Raw genomic sequence first — 17,599 nt, forward strand, 5'->3', positions numbered from 1 at the left:
CTGCAGTGCCCCATTTATAGGGTAAGTTTTCCTTTTCCTCCCATGCACCTGTACTGCCTTACTTGCCTCGTAAATCGCAAAGCCGATGGTGTGCATGTCCTCTCCCATCTTCCGCTGCTTCCGCCGGTGCTTCTGAATCAGTCCAATGAGGAAAGTGCAGCCGCCCTCAGGATCATCAGGATCCTCATCTTCTTCCTCCAGCTTAATTAAATACTGTGGGTTCGTCCAGAAAGTGTCTGGGAATTGGATTTATGCAAACAGCTCAGATGCTGAAAGCAGCCGTGCCGATACATAAATGTTGTCTAGGACAGATGCAAGACTGATTTCCAAAATCAGCTGCGAGAAGGAAATCTTAACACTACCATCCCAGCCTCTACAACCACAACTAGATCCCCCATCGGGGAGCCACATTCCCCAAAAACCTTGCACTTTTTGGACCTTAGTCCCAGGTATCCCATGTACATCCTCCTCCTTCATAGGTCACCCCAAACCAGCTCCCAGAAGAAGCTCCCAGAGAAAGTACATGTGGACAAGTATAAAGGGTTCCCTCCATCAGAGTGGTGACTGCACGCTCTTACTTGGGTAATTCCTGCAGCCCCCTGCAGTGGCTCCTCGCCTCCAGTTCCCATCCAGCTTCAGCAGGCTCCACTTCTTGTACCTGTCACTTGCCAAGGTGTCCGGAGTCAGGTTACAGATCTCCAGGCGGGAATAATGTCTCAAGAAGTCGTTGAACGCCATCCTGTGGGAGGCAATGCCACAGACAACGTCTCCTTAGAACGGACAGGTTTTCTAAAGTACCACCTTGTCTATCCATCCTCTCTCCTGCTGCAATTTAGCACTAGGATTTGGGGTGAATTTGCTCACTTCTCTTGGAGAGTGTACTAGTGTACTGGGAGAGGTTACCTGGTGCAAAAAAAACAGAGGAGAAGACATTCTCTTCAGCCTGAATGGAAACCCGGTGGTACTTACCAAAATTCCCCATCTTCATGCCTCCTGGTCAGACGCTCCCGCACCTCAGGGTCAACACCACTCCAGTTTGGGCAGCTGAAAGACAACCCCACGTCAACTACAGGGTACGGTAAAGGTTAAACCCTAACGTAGCTGTTCTGGAACAACGATTTTACTTTCTTACAGCTCCATGCAATTGCAGTACTCCACAATATCTAGCTGATAGCAGCTCCAGGGCTCTCAAACCATAGCAGAATTAAAATACAGGGACCTGGGGTATTTGATACCTCACTTCTTCAATATCCAAAGTAAGGTCCTGAAACAGAGTTCTACTTGCAAAAAGTGCTAATGCTTTGACTGAGACGGAGCTTTATTTTAGAAAAAGCAAGACACAGAATAAATACTACCCAGCCACAGAAGCGCGTATTCATTGCTGACCACAGAAACAGATTTTTAAAGCCCTTTTAGAAATTAAGTTTTCAGAAGCTCACCACCAAACCTGGGCTGTTAAAGAAGCAGACGCTACAGAGAGGCTTGTAGGAGCCACCAATCAAACCACTGCGCCTTACACAAAGGCAGGTGTTTGCATGAAGGGCACTGCATGCTGTGATGCCTATGCAGGAGATGACAGTGGTGTGGGAGGCTTCTTTTAAGCTGCTCGGAGCAGACATCATATCCAGATGAGTGAGAGGAATCCGAGGTAGGGGGAAGACAGACGACAGCAGAAATGCAGTCGTACCCCTGCAGTAAAAGCCTACAGGGAACACGCAAGCCATCGACTCACTTGTCATTCCACTTTCCCGTCCACTCCACTTCCCCCCAGGGATTTCGGATTCTGATCAGCTTCTGCACCGTTCCTCGGAAGCTCACCTGATGGGATCAGAAGTGTATGGAGAGTTACACAGGGACTCAGCACTCCGCTCCCTTCCACCTTTTCTATGGGAATTAGAGGACATGACAGAGTATCTCAGCACTCCGCAAACACTACAGTGTATGTACACAAATACACATTCAGCTGGTCGAAAAGACATGAAGTCAAACCGATTTTGAATGAGCTCCACGTGCCCAAGCTTCTCCAGAGGCTTTTTTTCTGCAATCAAAGCTCACAATAACCAAAACGTCTGGTTTGCGCTGCTACAAAAAGTTACCTCTGATGGGATTGCAAGCAAAGGGAACGTAAAGCTGCTGCAGGACTGCCAGAAAGCAGGTACAAGGGGATGTTTCCCTAAAGTTTTCATCTATATATAAGTATTAACCACCCTTTCATATTCAAATTGATTTTTTTCTCCCCTCCCTATATATGATCTCAGCTGCACGTATTACAAGAGATGGGATACTCAGTCCGGCCACAGCCCCTTTAACCACACAAATGCCCCGCAGCGCGGCGGCATCAGCCCTGCCACCACAGCACCTCCTCGCACTGCGCCGAGGCCCTGGCTCGTTACCTGCCGATCTCTGCGCGCACAGGGGCCAGGCCAAGCAAAGCTGTATGAGTTTCAGTGGGAACACGCAGTATTTATGGGGCGCACAGAGCATTAAGTTGACGAAGGAGCTGGCGCACCTCTACAGCCTGAAGCCAAGAAAACTGCGCAGAGTATCAGCAGCGCAGAGTCCAGAAATGACGGTCCGGTGCCCGAGATGAACTATCCTTACAAAGCCTGCACGTATGTCCAAAGGAAAAGCCTGGCTAAGTCACGCCTGTTTGTGAATTAAGGTCAACAAACTCCCTCTTCGCTGCTTTTGCTGCGAGAGGACGACCCAATGCACACACACAAACCTGCCCATTAGCAGCGTCCACCTCAGCGCAGCACTGTCAGCAGCTCTCTGCACCTCGCTCTGAAGTTTCAGAGGCATTTCAGAAACAATTACCAGTGAAGTGGCCATTACACACCCGAAAGTCCATTACATACCTGGAAGGACGCCACAATCTGCTTCCTTTGTTTTCACTGGCCTTGCCTTCCCCAGTTACCTGCTCTTGGACCTTGCATCGGAACACCGTGCCCTGCCCAAAGGTGCTGTTCAGCGGGCATTTAAGGGACAATAACTTTTTCCCCCCCCCCCTTGGCACACATCTCTCGCCCGTCTTGCTGTGCAGGTAAGGCAGAGTGCTGCCTGCTGTACAGAAATGTGCTGAAGGGCCCGGTGACCAGCAGAGGGTAGTGTGCCCTCTGCACAGGGCTCCCCGCCGCCCCGCTCACCGGGAAACAGCAGTGCTTATGAATAAAAAGGGTTTTTTTTTAATCAAACCCACCAGAAGTCAAGTTTGCCTTTATCCAACACACGCCAACTAATTCGGTATTTCTTCAGAAAGCAGGGACTCAAAACTTCATTGGGCAAAACGGATGAGACTGAAGGATTTGCCAAGTTGACGATGAATTTGTGGCTGCTGCCGCGACCTGGGGAGGGCCACGCACAAAGCTGGCTGCATTTCACACCTGCGGGGAAGCCCACCTACCTCCTCTGCCCCGGTGACTGAATATGCGTGTCCCTTCACCAGCTTCTGGGAAGTGACTGCCTCCGTCTCTGCCGCGCTGGTGATCTGGAGAAGCAAAGAAAGTCAGTGAGCGTGGCTTCCCGCGTGGAAGGAGATCCAACGGAGCAAAGCTTCCCGCTCCAATGGAACTTTAATCTCACTGGCAGGCTGCGGGGGGGTTTAGCTGCTGCACAGAGGCAACGAGAGGGATCTGTGTGACAAGGCGGGGAAAGGGGACACCAGCATGTGTTGTGGTGCTGGAGCCTCCAGGGCCCATGTTGGTGACACGGGGTGCACGCCAGAACCCCTCCACTGCAGCAAAGCTCCCTCCTGGCTCCAAAACACTTGGTGTGGCACATCCCCTCTGGTCCATCTCCAAACACCATTCAAAGGGAATACACACGACAAAGTCCATGATCTCAAGGGACCAGGAAGAACACAGGGAATGACTGGCTTGAGGCTGCCCAGGCATCACCAGGGAGCCTCAGTGCTTTGCTTTTGGGTCAAAACACCCCCTTTGGCTCCACCACCCATGCAGGGGAGCAAGGGAAAAGGCTGCACGTCAGATGCCATTCATACCTGAAGGCATATCACCCTCTCACTTTTTCGTGGCCACTACAATACTTGGGCAGTCTGGCCTATAAACGCTGCAGAGAAAAACCACTTCTTGCTAGAAAGTGACTGCTCGACATCTTGCTCTAAGGATGCTTAAACCCTCTATGAAACGTATGTTTGCCATGGCCTTCCCACCAATTCAGAAAGTGCGTGACCTTTAAACAAGCAGATCAGCAGCGTAACAAAAAGAGAGGGTGGGATCAAGCAGACGCGATTCCTGCTGTCAATTCATGCCCCTTTTATTGCCCCGCAGCGCACTCTCCATGTAATGCTTAACCTCTGTGTCCCTGTTTCTCTTTCAGAAGAGGAGAGATTTTACAGAATTTTTCAAAGGCTAAAGTCACTAACAATTAGTTTCTAACACAGAAAGTGTCAGCACTTATCAACAAAAGAATATATTTACTTCCCCTAGCCCCCGACAAGATTTGTATCGTGCTGGGGTAAAAATCCAGATGTCGGATTCTCATCTAAATGCAAACTAGTAAAACAGGCCTCAAAAGTGCTGTGAAGTTGCACGCTGACATCAAACCAAGTACTTTTCCTGCTGTGAAGCTTCCCTCTCCGGTGACTCTGATTTAACTTAAAAAATGGGAGGAAACACTTGAGTTATATTATGAACAGGGTCCCTGTAAACAGTTTACCTTCCCTTTAGACATAACTAAGATGTAATCTCCTTTGGGAGCAGGGCAATTATCGTAATGACAATACTTAAGACTCATTTCAGCTAGGCTAAAAGCAATGCCGAATCCTTTGCCGGCAGGGCCAAAGCTCCTCTTTCCCTTCTGGTGCAGGTTCAGCTTCTGGTGACGTGTTTTCCCCACAAAGCCTTTTAAAGGCCTGGCAACAGTTTGAGCCTCTCTGCTTCAAGAACAGAGCCCAGATTTTTTTGGGAACGTTTTGGTACGATTTGTGCGAGAAACAGGCTACAGCAAGGACGGAGGTTGCTACCTCTGAGCATCCGACAGCAGAAGCCACTGGCAGCAGCTTTCTGTCCAAACCCACCCAGCCTGTGCCAACCTGCTGCCAAACTATGGGCTTTTCTCAAGAGCAAAGATGTCCATCGGGACCCCTAATGAGTTCCCTGTGCAGTTCGTTACCGTGAACCTCTGAAACAGGAAAAGCTTTACGTCTTGAGGAAGAACATGGGAGGCACTGAGCTTTTACGCATGAAGTCAGGCTATTTTGATTTCACCCTATTTTGAGAAGCAACGCCCCAGAGGAGCACATGCCTGTGTCACACACTCAGCTCAAAGGGAAAGGAGGGAACTGGAGGCATCAAGGGGACCAGCATCCTCCGTGCACCTCCTGTGCACACCCCCAGCTGCCCGCACACGCAGCAAGAGCCGAGCGCCCAGCAATAAGCCCACTAACTCACGTCGATGGAGCAGCCAAGGAGAGAGCCTTTCTGAAGTGCCTTCTGAATGATTTTGAAGAGGTTGGGTGGTGCCTTCTGCAGCTCATACCATTCCGCAATTCCTCCAGTGAAGTCCTCGAAGCCTTCGGTGGTGGTGCCACCAGAGAGAGACTCGTACGAGCCGTTCAGCCTGCCGAATGGGGACACACACACAGACAACCGTCAGGCTCTGTATTTTCCTCTTCTCACACACACACACACAACCATCAGGTTACCTATTCTCCTCTTCTTTTGGAGAGGGGCACTCAGTTGTGCCAACTGTCACGGCTTTCCTGCTTTTAACAGCACCACAGCAGCTACAAACGCGCCCCCCCAGCTTTGCTCCTTACGCCTCTGTACTTGGAAAGCCCATTTTATATGATCATGTATACAGTTTGCAGGCTCGGTCATATCAATGATAAAAATCATGATCACTATTTGAAGAAAGAAGAATATTTAGAAAAAAAAAAATCAAGACCCAACAATTTGCCTCTCTAGTTCCATTCCTTTAACAATCACAGGTCTAATTTTCAGCTGACCTAAATCAGCTCAATTTCTTAAGTCAACTGAAAATAGTAATGTTAGATGGCAGAATTGCCCCCGATCCATCCCAAAACTGGAAATTTGGATTTGAGAGACCTGGGCACGCGGACCGGCGTGCTTGGCATGCTGAAGCCCTCACAGGTGCATAGAGCAGATGAAACGGAGCTTCCCAGGCCCCGGTGACAGGGGACAGCACTCTAGGAACAGCCTTCCCATGAGGTGCAAGAGCTCTTTTTCCTGGCTGGCAGCAAAGCCGATACTTTCGGCTATTTGTCCTAAGCACCTGCTGGCAAAGCTTTACTAAAGCAGCCCCTGTGGGATACCCTAGAAGTTTTGAAGGGTGACAATAAGGCTGACATTGTAAATGCATAGTATCTGTGGAGTTGAGGATGCTATGGGGAAGGAGAGGCACGAGGACATTTGACCAGGGTGAAAGCAGATTCCCTTGCCCTAGCAGGGCTGCCCTGGCCTCAACTCACTTGGCGTAGGCCTTCTCCAGCAGCGCGCTCCAGAACTCGCTGCCCTCCGCCGAGTGCACGAAGAGCAGCTCCCCGTTCTTGGTGGGCAGCCTGTCGTCCACCACGACGTCCACCCACTCCCCGTACTGCCAGAACTGCAGAGAGAGCACAAACTCCTCGTCACCGCCCCACGCTGTGCACTCAGGCCACCAGGACGTTTATCTGCTAACACCCATTTCCTAGAGGAAAAGCAACCCCTCCTCACAGCCAGCTGTTCAGGGATGCACATCCTCAGCTGGATCTGCTGGTGGAGGAAGGACCACAAAGACAGCCCTTGCTCACGGTTCTTTGGTTAGCAGTCATCTTTCTTCCGCCATCATGACCCTTTTTGGATGTCTCCATTTTTATGCCTGACTCTTTGAGACCCCTCAAAATGTTCCAGGAAACACCACACATGTGGACATGAATAGCCAGTTCCTGGCCACCAGCACCGCGGGGACGGCAGGAGACAGTTTTCCACTTACCTGGAAGTGGAAAATTCCTGCATATTTATCCTGGAAGCTCTGGTCTTTAGGAACGACACGAGCCAGTATTTCTTCATTCAGAGTGAGAGAGGCAATAGCGGCCAAGAGCCAACAGTCCCCTGTTAAAAAAAAAAAAAAGAATTTCATTATTAAAACCTTATTCTTTAGTTTTTGTACTACATAGGGATTGTGCATGCAGAGTGGATGCTAAAATGGTGGGGGGAGAGGTACAGAAATGTTTAAACAACTCAAAGGTTTACAGAATGCTCTTAGACAATGGGACGGGGCTTCGGGCAGCCTGGTCTGGTGGGAGGTGTCCCTGCCCGTGGCAGGGGGGTTGGAATGAGATGATCTTTAAGGTCCTTTCCAACTCTAACCATTCTGTGACTCTGTGATTATAACTAATAGCCACCTCAGCTGTGATCAGATCACCCCTCCCATCGCTTTACCTCTAAGGCAGATCAAATCCACGTACACAAACACACACCATTTCCAGGTGAGTGCTGCATTTCCTCAAGACCAGAGTAAAAAAAAAAAAAAAAAGAAAAGAGTAAAAGCAGGCCTTTTTATGATCTACTAGCACAGTTATCACCCATGCTGGGACTATTTGAAAGAAACCTTGATATTCAATTGAGTGTCTACAGGCTAGGAAGCAGGATGGGGAAAAGGCAAAGAGCCGGGCCTGTGGGCACACGCAGGTACTCAGGGGTGCAGTCTCTCCTCAAAAGGCCAGTGTTTTCTCAAGCGTTGGCTGTTTTCCTTTCCCTCCTCCATGTTTAATCAACGCCTGTTGACTTGCCGTCCAGAGGTCTACCCTACAGACAAGCTCCCTTTAAGGTCTCTTGCCAGACTTGTGCCAGACAGGAGCTCCTTTCACCTTATACAGCTCTGGAGGCTCTTGCTAGAGGCCTCCCTGTTTAGTCCCACATCCCGTCTCTGGCGCTAGTCACCAGAGAGTCAGGGAAGGTCTGAAGGCAGGCACTGTTCCCCAGTCCCTCACACCTCTTCACCCTTCCTGGGATGGAGCCAACACACACCGAGCCTGCACGCCACAGCCCCAGGGCCCAGGCTGTCTGGATAGCATTTTTCCACATCATCTCCGACCAAGCAGAGGGAGGAGGAGATCACAACTATGTAAACATTACCTCTATTTTTTTGTTAACTGTTTTCAGAAACCAGTGTAACTTTAACAGAGCAGCTACCTTGCTGCTCAGCCCTGGGTTTTCCGCAACCCATTAGCAAGGTGATTAGAGATTTAAAGACCCAGCTGGTCCCCTGACTCCCACAACCCCACACAAAACTCCTTGTTGCCATTACCAGATCTGCCATGACCCATCAGATCCCACAGAATGGTCCTGCAGCATGTGTAGGAACGCAGGTTCAAGAAACATCAATCGGCCACGGCTGCCAGCAAGTCAGAGGCCAGCAAAACAGCCGTCTCTATACAGCAAGCTCTCCCCTACGGCAAAAGGTCAAAATCTCGCAGGGGAGAAGCCAGGATTCAAATGGGTGGCTGGGAGAAAGTCTCTGGGAGAAGCAGCTCCTGGTCACCCCCAGGCTCAAACCCGGCACTGCTCAGAGAGCACATGGAGGAACACAGGCAACCGGCAGCTCCCTCCAGGCCGCCCATCGCTTCTCACAGCTGATCCCCGGCAGCAGCTCAAGGAATGGCATTTGTCCCGTGGCCCTTTTCGCATCTCACGAAAGGTGGAAGACGTGAAATCGCAGAACAATTTCAAAACCTGAGCTGTTTTACTATTTCATAACCCAGAGGGGAAGAATCGAACATAAAACTTTCCCTTCAGCTCTGCCTCTGGCTGCTTGTACTGCAAAAGGGAGAAAATCTGTCAGAAGGGTTCCAAACAGGAAAATCACCTTGCCATTCTCCTGTGGCAGATTATGAAGCAACGAGGATGCTCCTCCTCCCTCCTCTGCGACAGCACATCCGTCTCTCCCTGCAAAATGGCGACTCTTCTTGCCTTGCAGCCTACCTCACAGGGTTGGGAGCCCCTTCCCCGGGAGCCGCGCACCCTCTGGTGCCATGGTGCATCCAGAGGCACCGCCAAGCACAGCAACCGTGCTTGCTGGGAAAGGGACTGGGGTCAGAAGACACCGAGAGATATTTTCAGATGGACTAATCTACAATTAACAGCGCGATCCTCTGTCCCCCAGCCACACGGGGGCTTTAGCACTTACCCTTCACGGCAATTCTCCTTACAGAGGAGGATGTTAAAGGGCTCTGCAAACAAACCCTTTGGTCAAAAGGCAACAACGGGACTTCAACTTCAGTTCAGCTTAGATCTGTGCTCTCCCATACATGGCCTGCCCACGCAAAGTTATGTTTGTAGGGGTTTTTTTTGTGTTTTTTTTTTCTTTTTGGGGTTGTTTTTTTTTTTTTTTGACCAAAGGAGTCTTCAAATAAGGCTAACATAGTAATCACTTGGGAGAGACTGTCCAGAGATCCCTTCTGTACTGAGGGTCCATGTTTTTATTAAGTCCCCGAAACAGGTAGTTTCTGAGCCAGAGTTGGGGTTCTTCAAGTCCAAGGGACAACTCCCTGCTGAAGAACAGCCCTGGCACTTCGACTGGGGCTCTTGTTTTTCTCCCACTGGCACTCATCACACAGCAAGTCAATTCATTAACCCAGACAAAAAGTCTTTCTGTCACCTTACGGAGTTAAAGGAGGTCACAGCTTGTCACACGCCTCTTCTGGGTCAAGAGAGCAGTGGGTTGTTATGTATTTGGCAGCAGAAGTATTGTGTGTTAGAGACATAGTGGGAGAATGGTATTTATGTAAACATACATGTGCACTGGACCAGCACACACTGCGGGAGAGCTGAGCACTCTCCATCAACACCCCAGCACTGCACACAGGTGGGTAACCCTTGGCCTCCCCCACAAATATTCCTCTTCTAGCACCCAGGAGCCGCTGTGTCTTTAAGACCAACAAAATCCCAAAAGAAAAAGAGCTAGGATCGTCATTCTCCTTGCTGTGCCGCTGTTCCTCCTCCAGCGGGAGCAATCATTCACACCTGGGAAAAGTCAGCAAGCCTTAGTGAGTCTTTCAATTTCTAACAAACAGCAATCTCAAAGCATCCTGAACCCTGGGAACAGGCATGGGACAAGTCACAAACACACAAATTTATACGTTAACCAGTCTCATCTCAGCACAGAGGCCAAATAACTGATAACCCGCAGAGAGGTGCCTGTCCAAGCAGCAGAACGACCCCAGCACACATCCCACGCTCCGCAAGGTTTTTTACAGACAGACACACGCAACTCGGCAGTGAAGTGAGTCTCTGGCATCTCAGACCTACACTAGCTAGACTAAAGCCAGTACAGGTATGCTTACCTAGACTTTCAGGATGCCTTCACGTGGTTAGGCAGATCACAGAATGACAGGGGTTGGAAGGGACCTCTGGAGATCATCTAGTCCAACCCCTGCCAGAGCAGGGTCACCCAGAGCAGGTGGCACAGGAACCCGTCCAGGCAGGGTTTGAATGTCTCCAGAGATGGAGACTCCGCCACCTCTCTGGGCAGCCTGTGCCAGTGCTCTGCCACCCTCAAAGTAAAGAGGTTCCTCCTCATGTTTAGGTGGAACTTCCTATGTTCAAGTTTGTGCCCGTTACCTCTTGTCCTGTCGCTGGGCACCACTGAAAAGAGCCTGGCCCCATCCTCCTGACACCCACCGTTTAAGTATTTATAAGTGTTGATAAGGTCCCCCCTCAGCCGTCTTTTTTCCAGACTGAAGAGACCCAAATCCCTCAGCCTTTCTTCATAAGAGAGGTGTTCGAGTCCCCTAATCATCTTGGTAGCCCTTTGCTGCACCCTCTCCAGCAGTTCCCTGTCCTTCTTGAACCGGGGAGCCCAGAACTGGACACAGTACTCCAGGTGCAGCCTCACCAGGGCAGAGCAGAGGGGGAGGATGACCTCCCTCGACCTGCTGGCCACACTCTTCTTGATGCACCCCAGGATGCCATTGGCCTTCTTGGCCACAAGGGCACATTGCTGGCTCACGGTCATCCTGTTGTCCACCAGGATTCCCAGGCCTTTTTCCACAGAGCTGACCCATGCATAAGAGCAGATCCATGCTCTCATTCAGACTAAATTAGATAAACCCAGAAAGAGAGCAACTCAGCCGGCCCAGCACTGCTGGGCTAGTCCTAAGGCACAGCTGGGTAAAACCATACAGCTCTTGGCCTCTGCAACAAAGCTGCGGACGGAGCTGAGGGCACTTTGTGCAGGCTCTGTCGGGTGGGTGGAAGCTGCTGGCGGCATGTCCTACGCCCCTTGTTCGCAGTCAGCTGTGGAGGTATTTTTCCTCTCTATTGCTCAACCTGCAGCATAAACCAGAGTTCACATTGCACAGCCTTACTCGACCAGGCAAACCCAGCCGCCCCAGGACACCCCCAGAGCATTTGACATTGGTGTTACTACCCTCAGAAAAACTGTGCCGATTTAAATTAGTAGCAAGTCTGGCTCAGGGAGCAGCTGTCCCACCACTCTTCCAAAGAAACATTAGTATATCTATTCCATAAACAAGGCAGGGGCTGGGCAGGCAGAGAGAAGCAGGGAAAGAATAAGTGAACAGCTTGGCGTGACCACAGTAGCTCAGGAAACCTTGGTCAAGAAGCTGGTCAGGCACGTAGACTAAGAGCGTACACCCTTTAATGCTACAATACATCTTTGAGTCAGATTTCCCCTGTAGATAAGAAACACTGAACCTCCAGGAGGAGAAACTCCCCCCAGAGGACCTCTAAGTCCATAAGCAGTTTACAAAGAATTTCCTTTACTTTCTGGCTGTCCCATCAAGGCAGACGTGAAAAGAAAGAAACAGCAGACTTTGCCGTAAAATCTCTCTGTTGAACTTTATACTGGTTTCTAAAGAGAACTTGGGGTCAGACAAACATAGATCTTAACTCAGACAACTCTGGGCAGGGTCTTCTTGAGGTTAAAAGGCAGATGCAGCATATTGGGAGAAACACTACCCTTTGGTTTCCACATTTAAAAGTGCTCAACAGTCAGGGTATCACCTCTCTCCTCCTGAACAGTCATCACTAAAAGCAGACCTGATAACTCAAAGCCTGGATGAGAACAGATCTTGTGATAATACCTGGAGTTTTAGTCTGCACTAAGTAAGCCTGAGCAGGGTCTTTACCAAATAGTCTTAACTACAAGAATTGATGCTTTTGTAAAGCTCTTGACGGTGGCTTTTCTTTGATAGAGAAGGGAAGTCCAAGAGGAGGCTAACAAGCAGGTTCTTTGTGTGAAGACTGAAAGGTCTGCTAGTAAGGCTAGGTTAATCATGGAGGATTTTTGGAAATGCACAATAAAATAGGCAGAACAAAGCTACCAGAAAAGTGGATATTATCAGGCTGAGAGTTTATTTATATTAACAAGAAATATATTTTTTTTTTCTGTCGTGCTTCCTTTCTGCTACTATCAATGTTTTACTTATTTCTACACATCCATCTCTGCATTTATCTAACCTCCAGCTATAAACAAGGACGTTACAAAAAAAAAAAAACAAAACAAAAAAAAAAAGTAATTGCAAGGCAAGCATGAATAGCCATAAAATTGGCCATTCTGGAGAGCAAAGACAAGGATCGCATCCCCTTGAAGCGCCTGGAGGGCTGTAAGCAGAAGGCAGCTCCTCTGGCCACTGCACAGCCCATGTAAGAGTAGGGGGTCAAAGAAAAAATGTACATTCAGCCAACCACGGACACATCATTATTTTAAAACACTCATAGCTATAGATTAACAACTACATCAATGGCTGAACATATTTATATTAATACTATGGGACTCCGGGAAGTTTCCTGGTTACAAACATGAGGCTGTGGCCACCCACTTACAGCCCCCGTGGGAAAGCCATGCATCTAAATTTCTAAAGTCACCCTACCCAACTCATTATTGTTCCACACATTTTTATTTAAGGAGGAGACACCTGTGTCTAAGCAGCAGATGAGAGACACTGGGCTGTGTACGCCCCAGTGTTGTGATACCATGGTGACATCCCCTCCAAAGGCGGCGGTTAAGGGTGAATAAGCTTCCTCTCCGCAGTGGCTTTGGTTCCTCCCCTCTGCTGTACTGAGTCACCCCATCCCATGTGCTGCCGTTCTGAGCCAAATACCATCACCGACTTCAGCTCTGATACTGCAAAACCAACTCCAAATACTCGCCTTTAGAAGTTTCTCCTAAAAAGCAACAAGAACAGAATAAAGGAGAATCCAAAGCCCAAGGGGCAGAATTTTGGTGTCTGGAGAACCTAATAAAATGCCACCTTGGTGCGAGGACAACCTTGTCCACGCTGATGAGCAGCTACGCCTTTTACACATTGCAGTATCCTACTGTTCAGGTCAAAAGCGATGAAATGTATAGGCTGCATCTCGCCCACAGACCAAAGCCTCTTGGGCTAAAAGGAACAGCTGTACCACTGCTCCTTAGCCGAGCTGTTTTGTTGCACATCCCCTGCCAAGAACCCTGTTACAGCAGCGATGGGTACCTGTGCTTTGGATGCCTCATCTGTCCCTGCAGCACTCCAAGACGTTCTGGATGACCTGGCAACAGCAATGAAACTCCATATGGGCACAAGTCTGCTACTTGGTGATCAAGCCCTCTGGGGGATAAGTAAAGGCTACAAATGCTTCCTATGGAAAAAAGCAACGTAATAAAAAGTACAGGTTTCCAACAACACCTGACATCTTCCACTGCAATGCTCTCTGTTACATCCTAAAATGGGATGGGACATCAGTGTCAGCACGCAAAGCTCAAGTAAATGGAAGCTTAAGTAAACGTATCGATATAAATGCTGGCGTCAGTTGGGGCAGTGTCAAAAAAACAATCCAACATATTTGTATAGCACATCTGCTAGCCTCATTGTGTGAAAAAGCAGATTCAATACGGGCTTCTTGGTAACTCAATGGCTATACAGAGAAAAGACCAATAGCATCTAGTTTTTAAATCAACCACTAAACTGTCACACAATACCAGAATCCTGCCCAGATTCATAAGAAGATAGCAGGGTGAGTCACCGCAGTACTTAGTCATGCCAAAAACAGTAACACAACCAAGAACACTAACAATGTCCGATTTAAATATTGTTTCAGGAGGTTAAATAATACCAGCTGTGAGTCACTTTATATCCTTTGGTGATACCGTACAACCTCATGAGAACATCTGACTGGTCCGAAGACCACTAAGGCAACAAATGCTCTCATCAAGTTCAAGCAAGGTTTGGCATTAGCAACAGCAACTCCACAACTTGAAAATGATGTTACAAATCTTTCATTCCAGTGCTCTTGCTGCCACAACATCTGGATAGAAAAGCTGGAAGCCTGCAGAAGGCAGAAAGCAGCTAAGCGCCTCCAGAAACCAGCATCTCTACAAAATGCCAGATGTTGAAATGGCATTACAATAAACTCCTATTTCAAGCTGAACAACTCCTTAGCTGTAAAGTTTTGCAATAAAAAAAAAAAAAAAAAAAAAAAGAAGAGGAGAAATGCCTGGCACGTGTGTTAAGCGCTGGGACAGGCTTTATGCCAAAATAGTCATGGTGGGAGACATGGTATCAGGCAGAGAGAGAAGACACGAAGGAAACTGGTGACATGCCAAGGATTCACCGATGACACAATGGAGCTTAATCCACGCCACAGATGATATCGGGGCATTAGGAGAACTGTATTCACAATTTAAGTATTCTTTTTATTGTCAGGGCTTTTTACTCAAATTGTATCTAGTTGTTAAAGCACTAACCTAAATAACTTCTGAAAGAAACGCAAGCACAAAATATGTGAAATAAGCTTCCCTAGCCGTTGTATTTTTGGACGTGAAAACACAAATAGCAGCAGCAGGACTAGAAACTAAGAAGCCGCAGCGTGGCTAATATTATGCCGACGAAAAGCAAACAAACAGAACTTTATTCCTTTGCCAACCCCGCTGCAAAAGCGCAACACACGGCACGTATTAGTCATGTTTCCCTACGCAGAGAGCTTTCCCTCTCAACCACGCTGTCAGTCTAATCTAAAACCCCCTCCCTACAGTTATGGAATAAATAGGAGCCTCACTGCTTCCACACCAGCTTATTTCCTCTCGCATCCCCGCGGCTTCCTCCTCGCTGCCTTCTGGGAGGAGAGGCATGGAGACACTCGCCTAAAACCCCTTCTGGGAAGCAAGAGGCTTGGAGACCCAGATAGCCGTGCACGCACAGCCAGGATAAGCCACTCACTTTTCGCTCTTCGCTGGGGCATCCCTGCAGCTCCTGCGGCTCCTCCTCGGTGGACCGAGGGGCTGCCACCCCACAAACTGAGTGGCAGCCATGGCAAAAGCAGCGGGCTCACAGGCTGGCCCACCCCTCCTGAAATATCCCAGCTTTGTTTTCCTGGGGAGCTGGCAAGCAGCAGGGAAAACCCCCCCATATAATTTATTTCTCCGAACCGCATCTTTCCAGGGGGTTCCTCCTGCTCAGCAGCACTCTCTTCCACTGGGGAAAGAAATGCCCTGCTACGCACGCAACCGCTTTTCTAAGCAGACTGTTAAAGGGAAAAATCAGTCAGGCCGCTCTCAGGCACACGGATGCGGACAGGAAAAGGACTGGCAGTGGTCAGAAAAGCCCTCAGGAAACCAGCCTGTGTCATCCCTGCTCAGTGCACACAGCAAGGTCGTGCTCAGTGGCCAAACACACGTGGTCCCTACCTGCACAAGGAAGGCATGGAAGATCTGGTGTGATATGAAGAGAGGTGGTAGGACGTAAAAGGATGTATTCACAGAGCGCGTTACTTAGTGTAAACCGTGCTGTCCTGGGGCAGCACCTGCATGGAAAACTCGGCTTTCTGCCTCCACCTTACCTAAGGCCCCTTGGCAGATGTCTGTGCGAGTGGCTCCACCGGCTATGAACTGGGGGTTGGAACACAGCTCCTGGGAACAAAACAAGCCTTGCATTACATATTTCTGCAGGTAAGGGAGGGAACAAGGCCAATTTAAACAAGAATTGACCACAGCAAGACAACGCCACAGAGATGGAGCGGGTCAGGAATGAGTGCAGGGGCACGAGACACGTTGAGCACGGTGAGAATGGGAGCTGGTGACCAAAGCTTGTGGGCAGCCATCTCACTTCACAGTATGTGCCAGGAGGTCCACTGTGTTTTCACACACGTGCACACACCAGTCTGCTGTTACCTCCCCGCGACTGACTACATCAGGGTCTTTCAGAGATGCCTAGACTCCTGACCTGATGGCTCCCGTGGCCAGACAGGGCTGCTTCTGTAGCCAGAGGTGCGTGTCGAGCGAGGGCTCAAAGGAAACCTCTGCATCGCGGTCAGCTCATCTCTCTGCTAAGGAAAAGAGTTATCGGAAGCGACAGCCCCAAGCGCTACCCAAGGCAAATGGTTTATCCACAGGGAGAGCTCCGGCTGGCGAGCCCAACGGCTTTTTGGCTGTTTGTTTTCCAGATGGAGCATGTTACCCCGCCAGCCCGGGCCAAGGGACATCCCCAGGGCTCTGAGCGGCCGCAGCCTCATGAAACGGGCGCACCGGGGATTTTGCAGCCGCCTGGACGCTATGCGGGGCGGCTGCGGGAGCGGGTCTCGATATCCGTGCCCTGACCCGCCGCCGGTGCCGGTACCGGGCGGCGGCCAGAAAAACGCGCCTCCGGGTGGGCTGAGAGGGAGAAGGGGGAACGCAAACAGCACCCGCAGAATTAAATCAAGCCAAATTTAAGGCAAGGGGGGGGCGGGGGAAGAGAAAAATCGGGTGAAAAGACGCGGTGATGCCGCGGAAGGATGCTACCGGCACAGAGACACCCCCCCCGCCGCCTCCCTACCGTGGGTCTGCGCCAGACGACGCCCTGCGTCTTGTAGGAGCTGGGCCCCAGCTCTCGGTAGCCGAGCGCGGCGGGTCCGGCGGGGAAGGAGGGGTCCTGGAAGAGCCGCCCCTCCTGCAGGCACTCCTGCCGCAGCGCCCCGAAGTGCTGGCCCAGGTAAGGGACGGCGTGGCCGTGCCGCCCCTCGCCCGCCGCCGCCGCCCGCTCCTTCGCCAGCGCCGCCGCCATCCCCGCCATCGCCCCGCCGCTGCCGCCGCCCCGCCCCGCACGGCCCCGCCCGGCACGGCCCGAATCCCCCCCCCCGCCCCCTCCGGCGGATGTCACGAGTGCCGCCAGTGCTCAGCCCGGCACCATCCTCCGGCTTGCTGGAGTCCCTCCGTGGCGGGAGTCACCCGCATCCCCTCCGAGACCCCCCGCGCTCCAATTCTGCTCCCCCTGGACCCGAAGGGCAGCACGTCTCCCCCGCAGCGGGCACCTCATCGGCTCAGCACCTGCGCCGGCCCTGGCTCCCATATTGCCACACGTATTCATCAATAAAAAAAAAATTAAAAAAAAAATAAAAAAAAATATCAGTATTTCCTGCGTAAAATGCAGAAGGATCCATGTCCAAATCTGTAAACTTAGAAAAAAGGCAGGATAAAACCTAAAAAAAGGTTTTAAAAAAACCTAATGAATCAAAACAGTGGAGAAAAACCATCCTCCAGTGTCGTACTCTGTGCTGCTAGAGCTTCAGCACAGCCATGCTGGAGACCTGGGCTAATGGCATACCAGTAATTGAGTGCGCACAGCATGTACTGGTATATCCTAAAAAGTAAGGATAAAACC

The 17,599-nt window shown here is 50.2% G+C and overlaps 1 protein-coding gene across 3 annotated transcripts in view; it reads right to left on the bottom strand.

Annotated features, from left to right (window-relative positions):
- CAPN2 (calpain 2) overlaps nt 1-17,267 on the bottom strand; it is a 29,841-nt gene extending 12,574 nt beyond the window's left edge. Inside the window, exons 1-10 of one of the 3 annotated variants that reach the window (XR_010070197.1) lie at nt 16,775-17,267; nt 15,801-15,870; nt 6,955-7,073; nt 6,452-6,585; nt 5,412-5,580; nt 3,404-3,487; nt 1,733-1,818; nt 970-1,044; nt 579-739; nt 67-236 (exon numbers count right to left, since the gene is read on the bottom strand). Coding sequence is in view for 2 of the 3 variants with exons in the window: in XM_063328224.1 (XP_063184294.1) it covers nt 67-236; nt 579-739; nt 970-1,044; nt 1,733-1,818; nt 3,404-3,487; nt 5,412-5,580; nt 6,452-6,585; nt 6,955-7,073; nt 15,801-15,870; nt 16,775-17,011 (1,305 nt within the window). In the remaining variant the exon portion in view is untranslated. The remainder of the gene's footprint in view (nt 1-66; nt 237-578; nt 740-969; nt 1,045-1,732; nt 1,819-3,403; nt 3,488-5,411; nt 5,581-6,451; nt 6,586-6,954; nt 7,074-15,800; nt 15,871-16,774) is intronic. The other 2 variants (XM_063328224.1, XM_063328225.1) reach the window with 2 other exon arrangements.
- Nucleotides 17,268-17,599: the final 332 nt, after the last annotated feature.

Source organism: Chroicocephalus ridibundus, chromosome 3 (assembly GCF_963924245.1).
Source record: "Chroicocephalus ridibundus chromosome 3, bChrRid1.1, whole genome shotgun sequence".
NCBI lineage: Eukaryota > Metazoa > Chordata > Aves > Charadriiformes > Laridae > Chroicocephalus > Chroicocephalus ridibundus.